The sequence below is a fragment of the Lolium rigidum genome, chromosome 7, assembly GCF_022539505.1.
Source record: "Lolium rigidum isolate FL_2022 chromosome 7, APGP_CSIRO_Lrig_0.1, whole genome shotgun sequence".
NCBI lineage: Eukaryota > Viridiplantae > Streptophyta > Magnoliopsida > Poales > Poaceae > Lolium > Lolium rigidum.
Window position 1 is genome coordinate 323,595,969 of NC_061514.1, and position 19,004 is coordinate 323,614,972.

The following is a 19,004-nucleotide window of genomic DNA, read 5'->3' on the forward strand; positions in this document are numbered from 1 at the left end:
TTTGCTCGATAACCAGGCCCCAGGCACCGTTTACCCCGATCAATACACTAGTAAAGGCTTCAAACTTCAATATCATGGATTTGGACCTAGGTGAAATTTCCTGAATTCTTTCGGAATTCGATCTCATGATTTGTTTAATTTTATCAGAATTTAATCTAATTAAAATATTGTTTTAAATTAGTCTGAATGTGGACCAAAGTATCAAGGTTATAGATATTTTGCTACCCACCAAAATACACAAAATTCCAGAAACTTCACTTAAATTTTTAATCATGTAGCAGGTATAGCAGTATGGCTAGAGTAGACAAGTAAGTATATACTCCCTCCGTCCGCAAATAAGTGTACATCTAAGTTTTGTGTTTTGTCAAACTCTTTAAAATTTGACCAAATATATAGGGAAAAGTAGTAGCATTTATGACACTAATTTAGTATCCCGAGATTCGTTTTGAAATGTAGTTTCAAATTATACCAAAATCTCATTATATATGTTGTTACTTTTTTTGCCACGGTTGGTCAAAACTTAAAATATTTGACTTAGTACAAAAGCTAAAAGTACATTTATTTGTGGACGGAGGGAGTATGCAATTGATCGTGTTGTCTCACCACTTGCAAAATTAAGTAATCGGCCGATGGATTCACCAAGCTCCGAACGCATGTGCGGAGGGAACCAGTCTCGTATGCATTTCAATTTTCAAACCTTGCACGGCAATTCAAATCCCTAACGTACACCTGACACAAACAAATCCATGGTCTCCAGCTACACGGACGGATAGATCTAATCGGCGACCATATTGATTAATCTACCGCGGGTACTACTACTACAGTAGGAGTACTAGTTATGGCTCGATTAGTTAATTTACTTGTAGTGTCAGCATGCATGCAGCCTAGTTCAAAATTCACCACACGCTGTATTGTTTTGCTTTTGCAATGCAAACGAGCAAAGAAACTCGACCCATTGTAATTTGGGACAAGAATATATATCTTATACAACAAGGAAAGTAACATAGTAATTACTTTGGGAAAGGATAAGCAAGAAGATGGGGCATGGAGAGTTCAGAGAAGTGGTCACGGCGGCAGTGTCCAGCCACTGCGTGTCTGCGTGCATGTCAGGAAGATTCGGACAGTGCATCCATTTCAGTGCAGCCAATGGGATCTTAAAACGTAACCATGATGGTTCTATATCCTCTAATCACGTCGGTAATGTAGATTAGTTAACTACTGACCTCTTTGTGTAATTAAACCGGCTGCCGGCCTGCATATACTGCTGCTCGTATCGCATGGGGATTAATTACCGTCAAAAAACTATGGTACACCAGGAGAGAACCATCTTCGTTTATATATTTTTGAAATGGATGGTTCATGTTCGTAGGAGATGCATGTCTATGCACATATGGGAATGCATGGGGGGGGGGGGGGGGGGGGTATCTTCTCCAAGCTAGAAACACAAAGTCTTCAGTAAAGAAACAAAAAGTGAGAAGAGATGCAAATGCATTACGGTGTATGTAGATTGTTCCCTTTCCGACTCCCAAAGCTAGCCCTATAACCTTATGGGGGTGTCCGCAAGGAGCCAGTTAAAGAAACAAATTTGGACTCTCATTGTACCCCTTTCTTGTCCCCAACTGCATGCCTGCCAACTTTCAGTACTCTATGGAGTCGCTGGAGTATTTTCTTTCAATTGGTCACCACCAAGTCCCTGGTAACCACGAAAGGTCGAAGATCCATGCTTAAGATCGACTATTGGCCAGAACAAATATTTGAACAGGAATTAGTAGGAAAGATGCATGCACTAGCTGAGAAGGGGTAATAAATTTAAAATGTGGGCCCAACCAAGGGTAGCCGTAGGAGGATTCTTCTTTTTTTGAATTCAGATGGTAGTATATCAATGCGATGCTGCCGACTGAGAGGGACGTGTCCAGTCCAGCATCCTAGAGTGTTGCATCTTGCATGGGACCGTAGTGCTACTAGCATGACAAGTTGACAACAATTTTCCCCTATTACATTTTTTCGATAAGAGGCGCTTTATTACTTAAAAAAATTTAAGCATTACATTCAGCCTCTGCATAAACAGGATGCACACAGCCGTTTATAAGTCTAGGATCCATCGACATTTACATCGTCTCCATCAAGGAATGAACAATTCCCCAGCCCGATCCATCCACTTGACTCCAACCCCCAATGCACTATCTCTAGATAGGGCTAGACCAACGAGTTGCTATGTTCGTTCAAGCTCTATTCGTTTAGCTTATGATCGTTAAGGTTTATGTAGTTAAGCTCGTTAAAAATAACAAGCTAGATTCATTCTTTAACTCGGTTCATTATGTATCATGAGCTGCTTGTCAAATTCGTTAAGAACACATTGGCTAACATGCTAAGTAGTACCTACATACATCAGTTATGTATCAAAGCATCACCACAGCGCATGTCAAACCGTTGGCGCTACCCCTGCTCAAGTCAAAAAAACAAGATGAAAAGAATAACCGAGGTGGAAATTGACGAGGAGTCAGGCCGCAATATATTCTCTTACACGCACGTGCACGGTAAAAATATGATTCGGTTCGATCGAGTGATGAGGTGGATGATTCGGAGCTGGTTGCCTCATCGATCCGTTGGTCATGATGACCGTGCATATAACTAGTAGGTGAAGAATTAATGGGTCGACGCTTAATTTCCATATTTAAAATTCGTATTCGAATGACTAGATACGATGTGTCTGAGACTTGGGTTTACCCTAATTTTGCAACTAGTGTCATTAATTTACACATCTAAACAACTATTAGGATTATATTGCTGAAATATTGAGCTCCTCCATGTTTGAATTTGTATTCGACATCAGGTATATATTCAGGTTGACGGGTCGGTACACTCATCCGGTCCGTACGTACATGCTCCGTTACCGTTAATGCGTTTCGCCTCCGGCTTCTCGCCAACTTGTCGCCGAGCAGGCCACACACGGGAGCCACATTGCGCTGGCCGCTCAGAGAGACGTGCATGCTGGCCTACTTGGACGGACCACCACTGCATGCAATATATGCATGCATGCTGCAGTTCACTCCTCCAATCTATCATGAATTCCTGATTCCACCCTAAATGAGCCGTGCCATCGACCAGGCCCATTCAATCACCATGTGTCATGTTAGTAAGACTGCACCATTTTTATTTTGAACTTTTGCTTCGGTGCTCCCTCCAAACTTTGGCACATCGACGACCAAATCTCCTGATACCTTCGTTAGGTGGCCCGGGGACCGGGCTCAACTTACCTCTTCGACTTTGTTGATAGGAGGGGCACCGAACCACATCTCTTTATTTGGGTCTCTCAAAGGGCAGACTAGGGGAGCATGTCACTCCCGCCTGAAACTTGACTTATGCCATTTTTTTAGCTACCGTAAACTCAATGCATAGGTTGTTTGTTTGCATACGAGCTTAATTTTACAGTCGACTATTGTTCGTATGGTGACCTTACCTCTCACCGAAGCATTCTAACAGCTTACCACAATCAGCCCAACATTGTCGTCTACGAAGCCGAGCACAATGGCTACCACGATGACGCTTGTAAAGACCACCATGCCGTTGAAGATAGTGGCCACAGTGGTTACACTGCCTACATGCAAGACAAAGCCGATCCTAAAACTTCCACCGTGGCATAACATGATCAGCGACGACCCTGGCTACACCTACACGGCGCGCCTCCACGAGGATGTTGTTGATCGCAGAGATGACAAGCTGCCATCCAACTAGGTTACATTCAAAGCATGAACTAACACATGTACCAAAGTATAGTATACTAACAAGGTGTAGACCTAGCCATCTATGTCCACCAAAGCAAAAAAAAAAAAACTACAACAAGAAATTTGTGAGAAATAGTGAGGTGAAGCTACAACTCAAAGGAAATACGAAATGGTCGACAGTTTGCAATGAATTTGATGAAAATCGCTCAAATAAAGCATTAAACATGAACATAAATTGAAGATTTGTAGCTAACCAAACTCGAACCAGATTGTCGTAATGGAACCATTTCATCGACGTGCATCCTTTTTCATGTACAACTTATTTTTATTCAAATCATGGTTGTGTTGATCCGCACACTACCCCCTAGTCAAAATAAGTTTGTTTTGATCTTGGCACACCCCCACCTCCAAGGTTACATCTAGGATAGACAACGAGCCCTAATCCAAGGAAACAACCGACTCAGCATAAATTAGACTGGCGAGGTGCTTTAAACTGCTTAAAGAGCGTGTGAGCCACAATGCGGAGGCCTGACAATCATACGCGCTAATCTCGTATTATGAAGGCCAGCTAGAGGACATGCGACCTGCCAAACACATCTTGACGTTCCTCTCTCAAAAAAAGAGGAAAAAATGGCAGATAAAAGTCGGATATATATATCTCCCTTCTCCCTCCGTCTCTCTAGTTGTGTGATCCGGTCTCGCATTTTCCTGTTTCTCTACCTAGCTAGTGGCTAGCGCTACCTTGTCACATGCATGCACAACTTGGGATGGAATGGGAAGCAGGATAGAGACGGTACAAAAAGTAAGAGAAGAAGTTTCCTTAGAACGGAAAAAAAGAACGGAAGGCCAGGCTAGCCAAACTAGCCACGTCGTCATGTTTCTTTGCTTTGATTGTCCGGTCTATCACGAGTTACTTTGCTGGCCGGCATATGTGTACGTTGACACGGCAGAGGTATACCGTCTACCGTGTACAGGTATCAAATGCATACATACCGTCGGATTGCTAGTACGGGGTAGTAATTGGTTGCTAGTGGGCCGATGGGGCGCGCACGCACAGCCCGTGAGTGTGATGCCGTCGACAGTCATGGCCCTATGCACACCCTACACACATGCACCCTTACTATCTCTCTCTACCTACAAGTCACCCCACAAGTACACATTTCGAAACTCACCTGCCTTCCCGGTCATGACATCATTGGTGAAAGTCATCTTTTAGGGTGAAATTAACAGTAACTTTCATGTTTACAAAAAATATTTACAATATTTACAAGGTACTCCCTCCTTGCCAAAATGTACTCCCTCCCTTTCTATTTACTTCGCATTTTGGGATTAGTTAAAGTCAATTCTTTTGTCAAATTTGACTAAGAATACAGGGAAATCAAGAACTAATTGAGAACGGAGGGAGTAGTGCATACAAGATTTTTCAAAAAGTTAAACAGTGTTAAGTTTGACTAGGTATGTAGAAAAGAGTACCACCATCTAAACTATCTAATGTATATCATATGAAAATATACATCATGATGAATCTACCGGCTGTGATTTTGTATTCTATATGTTGGTAGTTTTTTCTACAAAACTTGGTCCAACTTTACATTGTTGGACTTTTTTAAAATCTTATACGCATTATATGTTGTCAATGAGGAAGTATAACAATAATAATAATGGTAAAAAAGGTACATATGCATTTTGTAACCAATGTCTAAAGGAGAGTATTTTCTTTTCATGTCGTGAGCAACCAAAACCAAATCGCATAATTATTGCTTTTATAACATTGATTAAAAGCAAAGGTAGAACCGTAATAAATTAATTTACATTGGAAATGTATGCACACACATAATAATATCTCGAGAGGCTACCAGGAATTATATTCTCAAACTAACTGCAGAAACTTTGACTCAACGAGATGGTATTTCTGTATATTAACAAGATGGATGATTTGTTCTACTTCGCTAACGTTCTCTCTCTCTCTCTCTCTCTCTCAAGGCGTGTCACCGTTATATGTGCATATCATCCTAAAGAGAGGCAGAGCCTCGGTTCTGGCGGTTCCCTCCGATATGCTTGCCAATAGCCCTATTCCTGGTAACCCCACAACTACCCCTACTTATCATAGCTAGATGTCAACCACCAAATTCACCTCCACTACATTTGCTACACATCTTATAGTCAACCACTAGTATATTATAGCATGTCGCTGGTCAGCCCTTAAATCTCATATGTGACAGGCTGGTTGCCCACGAGGGCAGCCCGATACATAAATTGTCCTGCTTGAAGACACTAGCAATTGTTCTTCTTGGACGAAGCTGACCAGTGCAACCATGCATCGTTCGGGAGTGTAGAGGATAGCTAGCTAGCTCGCGATGACATGCGTCCACAGTCAACGATGAGCATCATCTCATATTGGTCAATGCACAATAGTATTGAAGGTTTAATATTTTCAAATTTCCCCAATTAACTTCGGTCAGACGGGGTTGTACAAATAATTTTTTTCCGCCTCACCGAATTATCCAAATTTCAGGAATTCTTTCGGAATCCGTTCACAAGTTTTTTTAGTTTGATTGAATTTTTAACTAATTCAAATTGGTTATAAATTTGTATGATTCTAGCCTGAAATTTTGAGGTTAATTTTTTTTCTCTAGCTACAAATATTTTTCGTAATCTGATCATGAGTTTTTATTAGTATACTTCCTATGTTCTGTTTTAGTCTACATTCTAGAAAAAAACCAGATAAATTATTACTGCATTTATTAGCACTACTTAAATAAATAAACAATCAAGTGGCATCCAATAGATAAAGGAGGACCTCTTCATTTTCAGAATCTAGAGTAATTCATAATAAATTGTCGGCCTAGAATTTAGAGTATCTCAAAACGGGGGAGCATGTCACGTTGTCTCACAGCACCTGCAAAGGTTAATTAATCAGCCGATGGATTCGCCAAAATCCTGGACGCATGTGCGGATGGAACCAAATCAACCAATGGTCTCATGGCATTTCAATTTTGAAACCTTGCATGGCGATTCAAATCCCTAACGTATACCTGACACAAACAAATCTACGGTCTCCAGCTACACGGACGGATAGATCTAATTAATCGACGCGCGACCACATTGATTAATCTGCCGCAGGTACTACTCCTACTACAGTAGCACTGGTTTCGGTTCGATTACTGAATTTACTATCTGCATGCATGCAGCCTATTTCAAAATCCACCACTTATTTACTTGGCGATGCAAACGAACAATGGAACAACACGGCAACATCCATTGTAATTTGGGACAAGACACTACGGGAAAAACAGGCGCTGCCGTGCGGTCTATCTTTGCCGTGCGATCGGCCGCACGGCAGCGCCTGTCTTTCCCGTAGTGAGATATTTACCTGCACAAGAAAAAACTAAAACTGAATAAGATTACTTCGGGAAAGGATAAGGAAGAAGATGAGGGATCCAGAGAAGTGGTCACGGCGGCAGTGTACAGCCACTGCCTGCATGTCAGGAAGATTCGGACAGTGCATCAATTTCAGTGCAGCCAATGAGGTCTCAAAACGTCATCACGAATCTCCTATCCGCTGCTCACCTCGGTAATTGCGAATTACTCCAGTTAACTGCTGGCGTCTCGGTGTAATTAAGCCCTCTGTCTGCCTGCATATGCTGCTCGCAGTGGCATGGGGATTAATTACCGCAATAAGTATGCACACTAAGCGAGGGATCCTCCTTTATCTTTATTATTGAATATTTAATAAGTATATATATGGGTTCGATCTTGGTAAGAGATGCATGATGAATGGACAACATGCATGTAGGAAAATTCATGAGGAGCGGAGTGCCATCTTCTTGGTTTGTTCTCTAGGACCCACTTTGTTTTTGGAAATGAATTTCTGATCTCAGGTGCACATGCTCCATTTATCTATAAATAAAATTTGAATTGTTACAAAACCAAGAGAATTTTTTTTGCCATGTATATATACATGTTCTATGTATGCACACAAAGTTTCGTTAAAAATCGACATTTTTTGTGCTCTATGTAAATATACAAAAAAAAATCTCCAGAAATGCCTTACTTTAACACCAAAATTTGTCTTTTTTACACGGGCTGCACGAATCCGCTTTGTTAGCACGTAGGATATGGAGATATAAATTCGATATTTTATTTTTAATTTTTTAAAACACTTTTAAATATGTTTCAAATACATTTCAAAATAAGAGCATAAGTACATGGGAGCAGAAACTCCACGTCTCTTTGTTTTTATACATTTAATTCCATCCAGAATATTTTTATCAATTTTCTAAAAATAAATTTAAATAGAAACTCAAAATGCGACCTAAATAAAATATATGGAGTACCACTCTTTCGTCCATCGTGCCGTCACTTCCTCGGTCTTAAAAGTTATGAATCCAAAACGCCTTCAAGAAAGAAAGAGCCTGCAAAAAGTGATGGAAATGCAAATGCACTACGAGTAGAACGTGGAGGTGGATACAATCCTTTCCGACTCCCAAAGCTAACCTTATGGGGGTGTCCGAAAGGAGCCAGATAAAGAAACAAGTTTCGAAAACTCGGAAGTCAGCCCGAGCTTGGGTGCTCCGTTTATCCTACTTCCATCGAGCCATTCGTTCCCTTGACGTACGTCATATATCATGGTGTATAATTCTGTGCACACGGGCGAGACGAATACATAGCCTGAGCATGCCAACCACCTCACTGCTATGCATCCTAGCAAATCAGGATGAAAAGGTGACAGGCAACGCGTTTGCATTGTACCAAGTTCCTGGACTGCACCCTGTCCTCTTCTTGTGTTGAAACATGTGACGCCTGTGTTCATACGATGTGTGTATATATAGGCACCCAATGTCCGAATTTTTGGCACATGTATGCTATGCACCCTATAAATTCTAAAATTCAGGGTAATTTTAAATACTGAAACAAAATTTTGAATCCTCCTGAAAACAAAAGATGATCAAATATTGTACTCGTATAAAAATATTTATGCTCTAAATAATTTCATGGTATTCTGGATAAAAAAAGTAAATTTTTGACAAATATAGCGTGGATCGTGCCTAGACTGTTCTCATTTCGAGCCAAAACATTTTTTTATCCAAGTACAATATTTAATCATCTTGCTGGCTCCAATTAGAGCATCACCATCGGCGGCCCCCAAATAGGCGTCGGCAGCTGCACCGGCACTCGCGTATGGGGGATGCCGGCACGGCTTCCTCCATTTGGGGAAGGCTTCCCCACATCGGCGGCCACAATAGGATTTTTTGAATAAAAAACACACAAACATGGATAGAAATTCAAATTTAAGGTTTTCGAATACAAGTATAGGCTAACATCCGGCCACCAAGTCGCCGTCATTCATCATAATCCGGCACCCAAAAAATAGTTTGTGCTTCAATGCCAAATGATCACAGGAAGGGCGTCAACGGAGGCTGCACCTAGACAACATCCTCCCCGTCAGCGATCACCTGCGGCACCTCGTTAGTGGACGCCGGTGGAGACATGCATGGGAGCCGGCGCAGCCATGCTCGTCGATGTCGATGTCGGCATGTACACCGGCGCAGGCAGGTGTATCGATGGTGTCGATGCTACCATGGACGCCGCCGCAGCTTGCGTCACCATCACCTCCTTGCCGATGCGCTCGCGGTACATCTCGAGGCACACCCTCGCCAATAGATCCATGCTCGCCATGTCCGCCATCAAGATCTTCGATTCTTGAGTCATCTTGGCCAATGATAGCTGCGTCGCTTCATTCATGGCTTTCATGACGCCGGCTTGAGCTTCCATCTTGGTCGCCTCCACCTTCTCCCTCTCGAGCCCAATCTTCACATCTTGCTTCTCTAACATTGCCTTCCACATGGCGGCGCCCCTATCCTCCGCCGCCTTATTCTTGATGGAGAAGGAGGACACCATCTTCTCGATGGAGGCGTCGATGGTGGCTAATGCTGGCGCCACATTCCTCTCGGCCATGGCTTTCTTGTTGCCAGGGCCGGCTGCGACTGGTCCATCTTCTCCAACGTGGTTCTTGTCATTGAGAGTGAGGCAGACGGCGTCCCACTTCTTGCAACCCTCAATCTTTGTGAAGCAATGCATGAAGGGGAAGTCCTTGTCGCCATTTTGATGCTTGTACATGGTGAGGGCGTTGAGAATCTAGCAAATGCATGAAGAGCCTGCAATTCATGAATACAATGACATGAAGCTATCAAATGGTAGACATGAATACAGTGCCAATACATACCCAATACACCATCGTTTTGCCGCTCTCGGCACGGTTCTTCACCTTCTCATAGTAGCCATTAAACATGTTGCATGCCTTCTTGATGAGGTTCCAACGGTGAGACATGACGAACTCGTTCTGGATCATGTGGAGGGTGGCGTACTCACCAAAATTCTTCCTCGCATTGAATTGATCAAATATGCTTTTGTAGTACTTGCCGCCGGATTGATTGGCGCCGGTGATGGGGCAGAACCTTACCAGATTCCACGTGTCGACGAGGCACATGTCCTCTAGGGAGTTCCACTTCGGCCCTCAAGTGTCGACGGCCTTCTTCTTCCTCATCTTCTTGTTCTTCGTGGACATGCCGGTGTCGATGTCGATCAGCTCCTCCTCGGCTACCTCATCAGCGTCCTCGTCGATCTTCTCGCTGTCCACCTCATCTCCTTCCTCGTAGTCGTCGCCCAATTCACCGTAGTCATCCTCCTCGAAGACGGGCTCGTAGGCGTGGCCGTGGCGGATCATGCCACTCAGGATGTCAATGCCGTTCACCTAGCAAACCAATCAAAAGGCTCACATTTTGCTCCCGGAGCTCTATTATATGTGCACAAGCCATGGTTCAAGGGAAAACTTACATCTTCGTCCTCCATGGCGGCCCCGGATGCGCTGCCGAACACATGGTGGGTGCTCCTGCTGTCACCGCTGAACAGGCTGCGGGGGAGACCAGTGCGGTCAGTCACGTGGCCGGCGCTACCTCCTGATGCGCGGCGCAGATCCGGCGTGCCATTGTTAATGTCGCTATTGAGGTCGATGGTGAAGCGTATGGCGTTGCTACCCCTCGGTGCCGACGCCCGCGAGTACGTCGCGTTCGGGTCGACGGTCATGTCGATGTCGGCATACTCGGGGGAGTAGCGGGCGCACCCCTCCATCTACGAGAAATGCATCTGCGATATCGATGGAGGCTCGGCGAAGTAGGCCGTCGAGGAGGGAGAGGCGCTTCTCGAGAACGCACCGCCGCCTGCCATGCTGCGGCCAGTGAGGGGGTAGCAGCCGCTTTCGGCTTTGGATGGCATGCCACCCAAGCTCAGGCACATCTCCATCGTGGCTGCCGTCGCCACTTCCTCAACTGCTTTCGCATCGCTCGCGAGGCGACGCCGTCTACGGTCCACCGTCAAGATGGAGTAGTGCCTCTTCTCGTCGTCCCACTACTTCTGCGTCATGTGCGCTGGCTTCTCCTTCGGCGCCACCACACGCGGTTTCGCCGTAGCCTTCTTCTTCGGTGACATGGTGGCGAGGGTTTTGCGGCAAGGATTTTGCATCATGGGAGCTGGATGGATGCGGGAGATAGAGCGGCGAGCGGTAGGGGGGAGATTTTGGGGAAACTTGTAGGGATTGGGCTCGTGTGGATGATAGGCGGAGCCCACTCGTTGAATCTGACGTGGTGCTGGCGTGCCCGTTCGGCGCCCCGCACAAAGGGGTCAGCACGGGGTTGTTGACTGTTTTATTGGGCTCGAAACAGCGCCGGCGCTTTTTGGGACGCGCCGGAGTCTGTGTGCCAAAAAAAAACTATTTCATGTTGATATTTTTGCACCGTACAATATGGCATTGTCAAAATCCAGGAATTTTTTGTCGGACTGTTTTGAAACTCTAAAATGCTGGTTTGGAAAAATAATCTCCACGGAGGCAACTTTCAAAAACCTAGTTAGTAGCTATAGCTTAACACAACAGGTCCAAGATGTGCCAAACTTCGGTACATGTTGCACCTGCTCAACCACACAGCCGGATTTAATTGATTTAATTCCCATACTGCCGACCATCCATATTCATTCAATATCTTACGGGAGATGTACACAACGTGCAGTGGTATAGCAAATTTCAGCCAATTCTTCATACTAAAAAATAAAAACATTAAATGCTCATGGATTAACCTCAGCCACACATTCATCGAGTGCACCCAAGCTCGGGTGTAATTCGTCCGCACTCAACAAGTTTGGACTATCATCATACTCCCCCTTTCCTTGTCTCCTACTGCAATGCATGCATGGCTGCCAACTTTCGGTAATTTTCGTCCACATGCATGCGTGTGTGCATGCGCATAGACCGTTCTCGTGCTCTCTACATGGAAGGAGTAGATGGTGTATTCCCCGTTCATATAGTAGCAGACTATTCTCTTCGATTCATAATATTTATATATTAATTTATATTAAATTTAAATTTAAACCACGCTAAAAATTACAAGAAAGGTGGTATTTCTTTCAAAAAGGAAATTACATAAAATTCACAATTGTGGCTAGGTTTTCAAATAAAAATCAGCACTTTATGTTAGGTTTTTAAAAAACAACCACACTTCAGAGCTAACACTTAAAAAAAAACATTGATTCTTCTGAGACGATGTTTAATCAAGAAACTGATGTGTAGATCATGTTGTGAGACTGACGTGGCACAATGAAAACCATCAAAGGATACACGATAGATTGTCTCTAGTTTTGGTTTTTTAATAAAAAAACAGAGGGGACACTAGTTAGGTCAGAACCTCTCTTCTCTCTCCTTTATTATCTCTTAAAAATGCAAAAATCTTGTAAATAGGGGATATCATGTGCCTTGTTCGCTCCTTCTCCCGACCGCCGCTCTATGGGGGAGGAGAGTGTCGGGCAGGGGAGGAAGTGGCAGCGAGGCCATGAGGGCGTCGGCACGACAACGGAGGAGGGAGGATATGGAAGCATGGGTGTCGGCGGCCGACAGGAGCGTCGCGTGCCCCCGCTACCACACGAGCGCCGCCCCAGCTCCCTACCCTGACGAACTCCCCCTTCGATGGCACCTGGCCATGCGGGCTCGTGGGCTCTCTGCCTCGACTCTTCTTCGATTGGTGTGCTCTGCTCTCCTCGACGGAAGCAAAAAAAAAAAACGCCGCCCCTTCTCCTCCCCGACCGACAAGAGTGCGTTTGCTAGCTTTGCAACAGAAATATTCTTTCTAAACTATTGCCAAATCTGGAAGATGCGAAGCTCCATGTATTACAGAAAGGTTTAGGCCTTGTGAAAAAATAACTTTGAATGCTAAAATTACTTACAAAATAGGATAGTACATGAAATCCGTAAAAGCCCAGATCTTAGTTATTAATCTTCAGCTATTAACTAGTTCAAAATTTAATGTTCTATTTATAGACAACGCCACCCCTTCTCGTCCCCGACCGGCGAGAGGCCACCAACGGCATTGCATCGAGGAGAGCATCTAGCAACGCCTGCGTCCTGTGCGCATGCGGCCCACAAAATTAAAATTTATAATGTACGAAAGCCCTGCGACATGCACATGCCACATCATCCTGACAACGGGATCCACACGTCGGTTTCGTGATTTGTTACGATGATAGCTTTTAAGTGGAAGTTTCTCTAAAACTCCCAAGGTAAACTGGTGGATTTTTTAAATCGTAACCGTAGATACGATGATTTTTTTGTAATTTTCTTTTTTCAAATGGTAAATTCAAAACAAAGAACCATGCTTCAGATCGATGTAAGTATTGTTCAAACAAAGATTAGAACAAGGACGCGTGCACAAGCTTAGAAGGGTACACCAACAAATTTAAAACAAGTGGGCCCGCCAAGGGGTAGCCGTAGGAAGATCCGTTTTTTGAAAACAAATGGGAGTATACTAATGCAGCTTGGCCGATGGATGGAGGGACAGTCCAGTAGGTGCGTGCATGGCATGGGGTTCTGAAAGATGTGCTCTACTACCAGCAGGTGGAATCCCAATCAGCTGCATGATAACAACTTTCCCCTGTAACACTGTCTCCGGCGCGCGGCAAAGGACGAAACAATTCCCCATCTCGATCCGTCCACTTCACTCAGTCCCATCCTCCGATGCAGTGCAGCCGCTCTTCGAATTTTCCTCTCGCTGCTGCTGCTATTCTCCTGCTCTGAAATCGATTTTCCCTCCCACTGAATATTCCGCAGAGCGGCTGGGGATCCGGATTTCCCGGCCTCCCCTCCCTCCTGGTATCACTAGTACACTACCTGCTCTGCTCCAGGCTCCAGCCAACGTCACTCCCAGCCCGGCCACTAGCTGAGCCTGAGCTTAACTACTCCAGCTGACAGCCACTTGCCCAAGCTTCAAACTCGAGCCACTCTCACTCTGTTCCCTTCCAGCAGCTGCAGCAGCAACAGCTCGTTGCTCGAACTCTTCCCACCATCAATCTAGCTACAGGAGTAGGGAGAGCATAGCTCGTCCAGATGAAGAAGCAGCATTGGTACTCGCGCAGCCGCTCCGTGCCGGCCACGCCCAGGGGCCTCCCGGCCGACGCCATCGCCAACAGCCCCGGATGCATGTCCATGGTGCACCTCATCTTCGCCCCCGGCGCCGGCTGCGTCGGCCGCCCTCCATCCTCCGACCTCCACGCCGCCGCCGTCCTGTCCAATTCCCACCACCTCAATTCTTCTTCATCTCCAGCCAGCCTCAAGAAAGGTACAGTAATTTATTGATAACTCTAATTGCAATTGCCAATGCTGCCGGAATGGTTATCACGGCAGAGCTCCTCCATATACATCGGTGGTTTGATTTGGAATATGCGATTGTTGCAATGCAGGAGGCCTGGAGGCGCCGCGGAACAGCCTGGAGCTGGAGGGCGACGAGCTGCGCGACATCCAGATCGGGGTGCAGGTGCTGCCGGCCTTCGACGCGCTGGCGGTGGCGGGGCGGCGGAGCACGGGGAGCAGGGCCACGGCGCCGTCCTCCGAGGCCGGGACCCCGCGCACGCCCAGCCTCGTCGCGCGCCTCATGGGCATCGACGGCCTCCCGGAGCCCTCTCCCTCCCCAGGCCTCAAGAAGAGCAACCCAAGAACGGTCTCGACCGTCGGCGTCAAGGAGAAGAAGAAGCGGGTGATTCCCGAGTCCATGAACCGGCAGCCGCTGCGGAGCCTGAGCTGCAACGTCGGCGCCAACGAGGCGCGGTCGCTGCCCGACACGCCGCGCGCGTCGGCCTCGTCGGCGCGGTCGGCTTCGGCGTGGGACGTGGTGGACCGCCCGAGGCTGTCGCTGCAGGTGCTCAAGGAGAGCGTGCTCGACCGGGCCGCGCAGTACATGTCCATGCCCTCCTCCCCCACCTCCTCCTCCAAGAAGAAGGATAGGAAGGACCGAGACGCCGGGCACCGGCGGCGGGACGCCAAGGAGCACGCGCGCGAGATCGTCAGGCAGGCCAAGGAGACCGTCACCAACCGCAACAAGTCCAAGAAGCAGCCTTCGTCGACGGCGAGCAACAAGGAGAACGTCAGCCCGGTCGTGGTGGTGGAAGACAAGAGGATGGTGGTCGTCCAAGTCCAGGCAGCGGTCAAGCCGACCGCGCCGCTGTCGTCGAGAGCGCAAGTCGAGCAGCAGCCACACGCCCCGAGGCTTCCGTCGCCTCCGCCGCCGCTGCGCGCGAAGCCGTCGCGGCCGCCGCCTCCGCCGCCGCCACCGGTCCATCCGGCACCGGTCAGAGCGGCGCCGCTGTCGCCGCAGGCCGTCAAGTGCAAGAGGCCGCCGGACGGGTGCGAGCGGTTCGCGACGCGGATCAAGAAGCCCGGTGCAGGTGCGGGTGCAGCAACAATACAGCAGGTGGCACCGGTGGCACCACCGTCTCCCGCCCCCGCCGCGCCCGTGAGCTTCTCCGTCGGCCACCGTCACAACCAGCGCAACCAACCCACCGTCGCGTCCACATCGTCGTCGTCTACAGCGCCGGTGCCGCTGGAGGAGAACCCCGAGTACGGCTACCTGCGTTCGGTACTGGAGCGGGGCGGGTTCATGCGCGCAACGCCGCTGCCGTCGCCCCGGCCATTCAAGGGCCATTCTCCGTCAACGCCAGTGGACCCGATCGTCTTCCACCTGCTGGAGCTGGACCTCCCGACGGACGACAGCCCCAAACTCGGCGCGCTGCGGCACCGGTGGAACCGGAAGCTGCTCTTCCACCTAACGCAAGAACTCCTCGCCGACCTTCTCCTCCCCGACGGCGCCTCCGCAACGAGGCAGCACGGGCCGGCGCTGCTGGAGAAGGTGTGGGAGAAGGTGAGGTCCTTCCCGGCGGCGGACTGCAGGGTGGTGGGCGACATCGACGCGCTGGTGGAGGCGGACCTCCGAGCGGCCGGGAGCGTGCGCGGGCTGGTGCACCACCCGGCGGTGGCGGAGGAGGCCGGCGACGTGGCGGACGAGGTGGCGGAGTGGGTCCTGGACGCGCTCCTCCGGGAATCTCTCCCGCCGTCCTGGTCGTGGTCGCCGTCACGTGCATCGAGGTAGCCGTTGGGGCGGGCATGCAGGTGACGCAGGGTGACGTCGGCTGATCCCAACGGAAACAGCGGGGGCGCTGACACCCATGCAGTGGGCAGGGTGGTACCAACCGACCGTCCCTGTGGATCGTCAGATCCCTGTTCAACGGCCTTGATGACGACAGGTGTCAGGAAGGGTGCATTCAAATGCCTGTTGCTGTTTACTACTCCTGGTAGAACATGACCACAGTTTGTGTTCTGCCACATTTCATTTTTACCTTTTTTTACTTGGGCATTTGGGGTGTATATATGGATCATCCATGTAATTTTAGCAACATCATAATATAGCTTTTTACTGCCTTTCGAACATTTCGCAAATCTTGAAATTTAGTATGAGAGTATTAGTTAGTAAAAACTTATGTTGTGCCTTTGTTCCAAAATGCATGCAATTTAAGAGTCTCACACAAATGCCCAGCAAATTAGTAATGTACTCGATGGTTTTGCTAATTCCTAAATCATCTATAGTTGTCCTTTTGCCCAAACTGGTTTCCAGAGAGTCCAACTCTAGTTTAGTAAAATAAATGATATGGTCCAAAAATGACAGAACAATATACTCCTTACATCAAAAACTGCCAATTTTCTAGAAGCCTAACATCAAACATCTCATTGGGAAGCAACATAGCGTAGAGTCACCATTATCGATGTAATTTTCTTATTCGGAAAAGAAACCAAATTAATATATTTGAAATACTAATAATAAGAATCCAAAACTTCATCCTTGGGAATTAAGTCTGGTTGGGTTGTAGATCCACTTCATAACCAAGTAAGCTAGGCCCACTTCTTCACACTATGAAGTTTCAGTGCGATATAACATCCCATTTCGCAAATAGTACCATAGCTAGCAAAAAAAAATCCATGGACTGTCCAGATATGCTACTAACGCTGAAATAGCGCACTATTTTTGTCCATGCTTTTGAGTGAGCTAAAGTTGCACTTTTTACAAAGATAAAGTTGGACCTTTCAAAATCATGTTAACATAAAAAAATGCTGATTTAGATGTAGGTGGACTCTAATATCAAATAATTTCTCTTTTCCTCTCAAATACAGTACGCACTAAATTTATAAGACTATTTCTTGACTAATTTAATAAGAGAATTCATAGGCTTTGAAGCTGCATTCCGAGCTGAAATTGTAAGAAGATATCAATTTTATAGATGAAACTTAAAATACTAAAACAACCAATACTTTGGACCCTAAAAGTATGTTCTTTTTAACTTGTTCACATCGTCAAGAATGTCGACATAATTATTTTTTGCCGATGGGATGTGCATATGCTTCAGCCTGAATGCAATTAGATCGTTTTGAATGTAGATCTCAACGGCCAGCATTGGACATCATAATGTGCAGCAGCAGTACCTTGTGGTAGGGACAAATGAGGCAGATGGGGATACTGTCAACACTAGTACCAGTGCAACTAAATTAACATACTCGCTTTTGAACCAGTGTACTAGAATCGATCCGCAGCAGTGTATTAACTATCTCATCAGTACCAGCGGTACATTTTTTAGTTGTCAAGAAAGGAGAGATCTAGAGAGAGAAAGAGGGTTAGTTAGCATCTTTGTGGGGAAATGGTATTAGCCTTAATTAATTAAACATATCGTCAGCAAATTCAAGGACCGTGTGAAAAGCAGAGATATTGTTTCTTGTTTAGTTTGCTGGTGCTGAATCATTTGTACTTTTCGTGGAATGTCTTCTCCCTGATCTGGGTGTTCTGTTTAGCTGGGGACTTGTGGCAATTTTGTACCACATCGTGTCACATTGTTTGTTCCTGTCCCACATAGTACACTCCCAATTTGTTGTTTTGCATCTATTTGGCGTTTGCCTCGACCGGTTTACAATCCACGTGATTACCATTCTGTTTCGACAATATTAACGAAAGTTATCATTATGCCAGAAAAAATTAATTGAACTCTTTGTTTAGGGTCAACAAAGGTAGCGTCAAGAAAAAAAAATTATTGCTAGAGGAAAATTGAATACTCCCTCCGATCCAGAAAAACTATCGGGTGAGTAATACAATTAACGTTTCACATTTAGGTCCTTTTAAAATTAGAGCCCTCACTAACTGCACCCGTCACGGAGGGCGTCACCGTCGATCTGGGCTGGACGAGCAGCTCGTCGGCGAGGATGTCCTCTTGTACGCACTCAAGCACATCTCCCCTACCAGAAATAGCGCCATCCGAGATGGGCAGCAAGGACGAGAACGGCCGGCCGGCAGGGCGGAGATGAATCCACCCGCGGCTCCTGGCCGCGCTTGCAGACGGTGGTGCAGACCAGAAGGACGTGCGCGTCCCTGGAAGGGAGGGCGCTGGCCGGACACGGGTAGTGCGCGTGCTGCAGGCGGACGGCCCTCGCCGTGGGAGGAGGACCGGCATGATTCTCATACGTGGGTGGGGGTCTGGGGGATTGGGAGGGGAATGTGGTGGACTGGAGACGAAGGGGCGGCGTTGACGTGCGTTCGGTGCTGTGCGAGTGGGTTAAGGTCGGGACTGCGGGTTGAGGAGAAAAGAAGTACGAGGTTTGTTTTGCAAAATCGCCTCTCCGACATTTTTTCGGATCGAAGCGAGTACAAAATATGTTCATACCAGGGGCAAATCTGTAGTATAGCTATTGGGTTCAGCTGACACCATCGATTTTTAACAAATCCTTTGCTGATTCACCGGCTAGTAGAGTTGCATGTCTAGAAGATGACACCATTTAAGTGAGGTGACACCATTGCACCATTCAACTAGATTCGCCCATGGTTCATACTCATCAACCAAGCTATAAAGTTCAATCTCGATCATGCCTTG

At 46.8% G+C, this 19,004-nt stretch overlaps 1 protein-coding gene across 1 annotated transcript; it reads left to right on the top strand.

The window, feature by feature from the left end:
• Positions 1 to 14,151: 14,151 nt before the first annotated feature.
• On the top strand, positions 14,152 to 16,186 carry LOC124673323 (serine/arginine repetitive matrix protein 1-like). The gene is made up of 4 exons (XM_047209426.1): positions 14,152 to 14,383; positions 14,505 to 15,397; positions 15,431 to 15,587; positions 15,630 to 16,186. The coding sequence occupies exons 1-4, from the start codon at positions 14,152 to 14,154 to the stop codon at positions 16,184 to 16,186; spliced, it is 1,839 nt and encodes a 612-aa protein (XP_047065382.1).
• Positions 16,187 to 19,004: the final 2,818 nt, after the last annotated feature.